Genomic DNA, 8236 nt, shown 5'->3' with positions numbered 1-8236 from the left:
ATTAGTTGGACCCTGTGAAAGTTCTCGTAGTGAGACCCTGCCTGCTCACCTTGGCTGTGTTTTGGGGAGTCGCGACCCCGGGCGAATGGGAATCACGACTTGGAGTGAAAGTGCACACCTCTGCAGAGTGTAAAACTGATATATCAGCCATGCTCACGGTCACGAGCGGCCCAGACTCTCACTTGATGAGCAAATTGGATTCACTGGATACTTGGAGATGGAACTTGGCGAGGTTGCTACCTCGTGTTTTGGCGGAATGGCTATTCCGTGTTGGCAGGATTGCCATCCTGTGTTAATAATTGGGGTTAATCCCTGGACTACTATAATTATTAGGATAGTCATTTAAAAGATGCTAATTACTACTTACACTAATTAAGGGTTGGGTTTACGCTACTCATAATTAGTAATAGGTTGTTCTAATAATAGTCATAATTAAAAGTGATCAACTAAAATGCTACCGCAGTCAAACCAAGTCAGCTTTACCTTGTTTTAAGCCTTGCATGTCATTACTTTCCGTCTGTGCTTGCTGAGTTCGACATGAGCTCACCCTTGCTATAATCATTAAAGGTTGCTCGGACGATCACGAGTACAATTGCGATTTCCCTGAGGACTACCCTGAGTCTCCTGGTTGTTAGGCTCGTGTGGTTCTGCGGTCGACCTTCCTGTGGCAAGGTGGTCCTACTACGTCGGCGTCTAGTCTCCTTTTCATTATGGAACAGTTTAGCTTATGTTTCCCCTTCGCACTTTGATAAACATTTGGCTTGTAATAATGGTACATTTACTCTCATTTATGTAATTCGTTTGAACACTGTGTTTTGTACCATTGATGATGTCGGTCCATGTGTGTGAATTTGAGATCCTGGCGCACATGTGATTTGGCACCCGAATGCTCTTTTACATCCGGGTGTGACAGAAGTGGTACCAAAGCCGTGTTGACCGTAGGATCACGCAGCCTAGTTAGAAACAACCGTTTAGATTGTCCCTTTTGGGTGGAATACACCATTGGATCTATTAACTACCTTACTAACCTGTCTCATTAGACTTTATCTATTAGCCTTATCTACTTACATTTACTAACAATTCAGTTTATTCACTTACTTCCTGCATTTATTACCTTATTATCATTTATTACTTCCTGCTTCTCATATTGCATCTATATTCTTGTTTCAACTTTTATTGTTTATTATTTGAACTTTTCTTTTATACCTTGTCTTTTGTTTATCATTCTACTCATATTACCTTCTTGCTCCTTGTTTTTCATTGATTACTTGAGTTATGTTTTATTTCTGCCTTGACAATAAATTTCATTACCTTGTTTTTACTTTATACCTTCATTGCTTGCTTTTATATCTTACCATAAATACTACCAAAGTTCATATTGTCCATCCATTGTATAATCTTGGTTCATCTTCATTACACATACACTATTATCTTCATTTATGTTATTCATATATCTATCTTTGTCATGATCTTTTAACCATTTCCTGCATGTCTATGATCTTATGCATAAGTAGATGACTTGCCATTTGACCTGCCGCAAGAGCGTCATTCGTTTCCGCCCCGTTCAAGCTGTGGAGTTCTCGTTGACTGGTCGCGTGGATAACATCGTGTTCCAGCCTAACCAGCATCTTGATGACGGTGCTAACCTCCAAGACACGGAACCCTACGAAGGACAACAACCACCTCAAGCTCTGGTGGTGCATGGAAGGGCGCCTTGCTGGGTCGCTGGAGGAGATGATCCCTTCGGTGATGATGATGACATGGATGATGATGAGGATGCACCTGGAGGACCTGGAGGCCCTGGAGGACCTGGAGGTCAAGATGGACTTTTTGCTGCGGATGATGGGTGGATTGTGACAGTCTGCACAAGGGATGGCGGAGAGTGTTTCTTCCATAGCGAGCTGAAGCGTCTCCTTGACCAGCAGCTAGGACATGGCATGTTCTCAGTGGAGTACCGCAGTGAGCACTGGAGTCACCCGGACTACCCGGCGTACTGGAAGGTATGGGCACACGTCGGCAGGCCTAACCCGACGCTGAGAGCACTGAGGATCGTGTCCATACATGAAGCCGTGGCAGAGAGGTCTACCCAGATGGCGGGCATTAATGATGCTGCTCGTCAGGCTTTCTACGCATACCGTGATCACTTCTTTGAGGAGATCAGCCAGGACGAACGCCGCTACTACCCTCGCCGTCGCCGTGGAGAGTTGGCGATGACTATTGCTTCCACCACTGAAGAGCAGGACCCCCGCATGCACAGGACTGTCAAGCTGGTGGCGGTCACTAACACCGAGCTCAACAGTTCACTAGTGGAGCTGAAGCAAGTGAGGAAGGAGCTGGATGACGCCAGGAAGAGGATAGCGCAGCTAGAATCTCAGATCACTGGAGTGCCACCGCCTTCACCTAAGTGGCCTGCTTTCTCTCCGCCTCGTGAAGATCCAGCCTATGGAGATGCAGCGCTTGTACTACTATAGAATAGGAGCTATTCCCAGCTTAGTAATAAATAGTGCCACGCTTAGAACGTTAGCACGATCTTAGTTATGCGAGTCTAGTGCTTAGTAGTTTGCTTAGTGTGCTTTGCTTGGTCTGTGTGAGAACTTGATTTATTATTGTGTTAATGGTGTGATTTGGTTCTTTGTAATGAGTGCGATGAGTTGTGGGTTATGTCCACAACGCATCAAGAACAAGATTAAGTATTAAGTTAATATGAGATAGTTAGTTTGGGTTATCATCGGTCTCCTTTATTTGTGCTTTATCATATTTCATATCGATTTATCTTATCAGTCTTACTTTATCATGATCAGTTCATTATCTATATATTACATCTGTTATGAGTACTATGTTTATCAACTGAGAAAGGAAAGTTACTATCAGCTGGTTCACACTTTGAGGAAAGATTATTACTTTGCAGTTTACCTTACATATCAGATCTTCACATATGAACTACATCTGATTTTATTATATTGTTTCTATACATCAGATGCCTGTCAACACTAGGAGCAACACCAATGGAGGAAACAATGGGCAGTCCAACAACAACAACAACAACAACAATGATCACAGCGGGACTAGTGCCAACCCTCCTCCTCTGAATCAGCCCATGACCATAGAGCAGTTGATGACTATGCAGACTCAACTGATGCAAGGGATGACACATATTATGAACAACATGCAGCAGAACCAAAATCAGAATCAGCATCAGAATCAGAACCAACATCAAGGAGGTAACAACGCGTTTGCCCCACCTAGGGACAAGCGTGGAGAGTTCATGAAGGGACGTCCACCGTTCTTCTCTCACTCAGCTGATCCTATGCAAGCTGAGGATTGGCTTAAAGCTATGGAGAAGCAGCTGGTCATTGCTCAGTGCAATGACAGGGAGAAGGTTCTGTATGGCTCCGGGCAGCTTCAGGGAGCCGCACAGGATTGGTGGGATTCGTACTGCTTTGCGCATCAGGACCCAGATACTATCACTTTGGATGAGTTCAAGGTCGCCTTCAAGACTCATCATGTGCCTGCTGGATTGGTGAAGCTGAAGAAGAAGGAGTTTCTGTCTCTGAAGTAGGGCTCCATGACAGTTTGTGAGTACCACGACAAGTTCACTCAGTTGTCGCGGTATTGCCCGAATGAGGTGGAGAACGATGAAGACAAGCAAGATCACTTCCTGGAAGGTTTGAATGATGGCCTGTCCTACATGATGTCAAATGTCAAGCATGCCAGCTTCCAGGAGATGGTAGACAGGGCGTTGGTGCTTGAAAGCAAGCACCGCAAGATGGAAGACAAGAAGAGGAAGTATAATTCCTCTCAGCAGCAGGTTGGTGCCAGCCATCCCCGCTACAACAATCAGCAGGGCCCTCAGTCTCGCCCTGCATATTAGTCTGGTAACCAAGGACAGCAGTAGAATGTCAGGTACAACAACCAGAGTCAGCAGACGAACCAGCGCTACAACAAAAACCAAGTGCAGCGCCCCGCTAGTCAGGCGCCTCGTCAGAATGCCCCAGCACCATCAGGCTCTCGCCAGAACTCCAACACTGTCCCAGTGAAGCCCAACGCCAACCCCACCCACACTGGAAATACCTGCTTCAAGTGTGGTCAGCTTGGACACTACGTGAATGCGTGCCCCCAGAGGCAGAAGAATAACAACAACAATGGAATGGTGAATCATGTGAAGCTGAAAACTGCAGAGGAGGCTCCAGATGTGGTAGTTGGTAGTTCCTTGTCAACTCTTGCCCAGCTACCGTTTTGTTTGATACGGGAGCATCACATACTTTTATAAGTGCACAGTTTGTTGAGAAACATAGTATAGCCACCTGTACCATGCAAAACACCATGATAGTTAAATCACCTGGGGGAAAGATGCATACTAATACTGTGTCCGGGAATGAGCATTAAAATAAGGGGGGTAGATTTTCCTATCAATCCTATTGTGTTGGGTTCAGAAGGTCTAGATATGATATTGAGAATGAGATGGTTGTCCAAGTTTAAGGGTACTATTCAGTGTGCTGAGAAGTCAGTTGCTCTAACAGCACCTAGTGGGAACAGAATTGAGGTCAGAGTTTCTATGTCACCTAGCGATGAAGGAACAGTTTACCATGTGAGCAGTGGGTCAGTAGAGGATATTCGAGTTGTGAAAGAATTCCCTGATGTGTTCCCAGAGGATTTGCCAGGTATGCCACCTGAACGTGAGATTGAATTTGTTATTGATTTATTACCTGGTACTGCACCCATATCTAAGAGACCTTATAGAATGGCTGTTAATGAGTTAGAAGAACTTAAGAAACAACTAAGGGAGTTACAGTCTAAGGGGTATATCCGTCCTAGTTCCTCACCTTGGGGAGCTCCAGTTATCTTTGTAGAGAAGAAGGATGGGACACAGAGGATGTGTGTAGACTATAGATCTTTGAATGAGGTCACAATTAAGAATAAATACCCTTTGCCTAGAATAGAGGACTTGTTTGACCAGTTGAAAGGAGCTTGTGTGTTTTCCAAGATAGATCTGAGATCAGGTTATCACCAGTTGAGGATTAAACCTAGTGATATTCCAAAGACTGCTTTCACCACCAGATATGGACTTTATGAGTATACAGTTATGTCTTTTGGGTTAACTAATGCTCCAGCTTACTTTATGTATCTGATGAATAAAGTTTTTATGGAGTATTTGGATAAGTTTGTGGTAGTCTTTATTGATGATATCTTGATCTACTCCAAGACTGAGGAAGAACATGAGGAACACCTGAGGCTTGTGTTGCAGAAATTGAGGGAACATCAGCTCTATGCCAAGTTGAGTAAGTGTGACTTCTGGTTGAAGGAAGTGTCTTTTCTTGGTCATGTCATTTCAAATGGTGGAGTTGCTGTTAGTCTGAAGAATGTGGCAGATGTTCTTAACTGGAGTCCACCTCAGACTGTTGGAGAAATTATAAGTTTTCTTGGAATGGCTGGTTACTATCGGAGATTCATTGAAGGGTTTTCCAGTATTGCCAAGCCCATGAATGCTTTGTTAGAGAAGGGTAAACCATTCAAGTGGAATGAACAGTGTCAGGCTAGTTTCGAGGAGTTGAAGAAGAGGTTGACTACTGCACCAATTCTGACTTTGCCTGATGTGACTAAAAGCTTTTCTATCTATTGTGATGCTTCCAAGCAAGGTTTGGGATGTGTGCTGATGCAAGAGGGAAAGGTGATTGCCTATGCATCTAGACAGTTGAAGAAACATGAGGTGAATTACCCAACTCATGATCTTGAGTTAGCAGCTGTGGTCCATTCACTGAAGATCTAGAGACACTATATTCTGGGTCATAAGTGTGATATCTACACGGATCACAAGAGTCTGAAATACATCTTCACTCAGAATGACTTGAACCTGAGACAGAGAAGATGGTTAGAATTGATCAAGGATTATGAACTGGAGATTCATTACCACCCTGGCAAAGCTAATGTAGTTGCTGATGCACTGAGTAGAAAGAGTCAAGTGAACATGTTGGAAGCCATGGAGTTACCGATGGAACTACTAGCAGAATTTGAGTATCTCAATTTGGGGTTTGTTGCTAACACCCAAGGTACTTCCATGGACCTCGAACCAACTCTTGAGCAAGAGATCAGAAAAGGTCAGAAAGAGGATGAAGAGATAAAAAAGATACTTAAGCTACTAGAGGAAGGTAGAGCACCTGGATTCAAAGTTGATCAAGAAGGAATTGTTTGGCACAAGGGCCGATTGTGTGTGCCTGAAATTCAGAGAATCAAGGATGTGATACTGAAGGAGTGCCATGAGTCTGCTTACTCTATTCATCCAGGAGGTACTAAGATGTACCAAGACTTGAAGCAAAACTATTGGTGGCCTGGTATGAAGAAAGATATTGGTGAATATGTGGCATTGTGTGACACTTGTCAGAGAGTGAAAGCGGAACATCAGAGGCCAGCAGGATTGCTGCAACCGTTGAAGATACCTGAGTGGAAGTGGGATGAGATCAGCATGGACTTCATAGTGGGATTGCCGAGATCTCAACGAGGTTATGACTCAATATGGGTTGTAGTAGATCGATTGACCAAGGTAGCTCATTTCATACCGGTCAAAACTAACTACCGTGGGGATCAGTTAGCAGAAAAGTATATGGAACGGATTGTGTGTCTGCATAGAGTTCCTAAGAGGATTGTGTCTGATAGAGGTACACAGTTTACATCAAAGTTTTGGGAGAAGCTGCATGATGCTTTGGGAACCGAGCTCAGATTCAGTACTGCTTATCATCCTCAGTCCGATGGTCAGACAGAGAGAGTCAACCAGATAGTGGAGGATATGCTCAGGTCTTGTGCTTTACAGTATGGAGATAGTTGGGATACCAGTTTGCCCTACGTCGAGTTCTCCTATAACAATAGTTATCAGACTAGTCTTAAGATGACTCCTTTTGAAGCCTTGTATGGAAGGAAGTGTAGGACTCCATTGTTCTGGAACCAGACTGGTGAAAGGCAAGTGTTCGGCCCTGATTCATTGAGAATAGCCGAAGAAAGAGTTCAGTTCATCCGACAGACTCTGAAAGCAGCTCAGTCTAGACAGAAGAGTTATGCTGATGTGAGACGAAGGGAACTTGTGTTTCAGGCAGGTGATTATATATACCTGAAAGTGTCTCCGATGAGAGGTCTAAAGAGGTTCAATGTCAAGGGAAAGCTAGCTCCAAGATATGTTGGTCCTTTCAAGATTTTGGAAAGGAAAGGAAAGGTGGCTTATCAGCTTGAGTTGCCTGCTAGTTTATCCAATGTGCACAATGTTTTCCATGTTTCCCAGTTCAAGAAATGCCTGAGGGTGCCTGAGGAACAGTTGCCACTAGAGGAACTAGATTTGCAGGATGATCTAACTTATGAAGAGAGTCCTATCAAAGTCCTGGACACAGCAGATCAGGATGTGTAAAGTACAATGGAAACACCATTCTGAGGAAGAGGCAACCTGGGAAAGAGAAGATGATCTGATATCCAAATACCCTCAGTTATTCTCTGGTTCATCCTAATCTCGAGGACGAGATTCTTTTAAGGGGGTAGGTTTATAACACTTCAAATTTTTGAATTTCAAATTTAGTTTAAATTTGATTTAATTTTGGCTTAGTTTGAATTTTTGGGAATTATTAAATAATTTACAAAAATAAATAAAATGAAATATAAGGTAGAAACGTGTTTGACTGCATTCATGCTGCTGCATTGTTTTTGCTTGATTTATTTTATGCTTGGTTGCGCTTGGTTTTTGTTTTGAAGCAAGAAAGAAAATAGGAGAGGCAATTTGTTTCCGAAATAAATATAAAAAAAGAGAAAGGGCAACGCCCTGGGTCGGCCCCCGCGCCCCTTCCCTCTCCCCGCTTCGGCCCAGCTGCAACGCAGCCCAGTCGCAGGGCCCCTGCCCCAGCTCACTGCCGCCCCCTGCCGCTGACGCGTGGGCCCCATGAGTGGGACCCACCCGCCGTCTTCCACCTCCGGCCGGAACAGACTCGGCCGCAACCGACTCCGGCTTCCACGCCCGCTCGCGTCACGAGGACCCCGGGGCCACCCTAGCCTATTTAAGGCATATCTCGGCCGCCCGCAACCCCCCTAGAAGCCTAGCTTCACTCCCGAGCCGCCGCATGTTCGTCTCGTCGAAATCTGCGCCGCCGCCGTCGAGCTTCTCTTTGCCGTCGACGTTTCGCGAAGGTGAGACCCCCATTGCGTTCGCCTCGCCGAGCCGCACCCGCTGGCGCCCTTGCCTCGCCTTCTCACGCCACGAACCGCC

At 44.9% G+C, this 8236-nt stretch overlaps 1 protein-coding gene across 1 annotated transcript in view; it reads left to right on the top strand.

The window, feature by feature from the left end:
- The window catches only part of LOC110433699 (pollen-specific leucine-rich repeat extensin-like protein 1), a 5192-nt gene continuing 521 nt past the window's right edge, over positions 3566–8236 (top strand). The window contains exons 1-3 of the mRNA XM_021456212.1: positions 3566–3808; positions 3959–4195; positions 7268–7386. Of these exons, the coding sequence (XP_021311887.1) occupies positions 3566–3808; positions 3959–4195; positions 7268–7386 (599 nt within the window). The remainder of the gene's footprint in view (positions 3809–3958; positions 4196–7267; positions 7387–8236) is intronic.

This window comes from Sorghum bicolor, chromosome 3 (assembly GCF_000003195.3).
Source record: "Sorghum bicolor cultivar BTx623 chromosome 3, Sorghum_bicolor_NCBIv3, whole genome shotgun sequence".
Classification (NCBI taxonomy): Eukaryota; Viridiplantae; Streptophyta; class Magnoliopsida; order Poales; family Poaceae; genus Sorghum; species Sorghum bicolor.
Note: the sequence above shows the minus strand (reverse complement) of the source record. Positions and strands in the feature narration are given on the sequence as shown.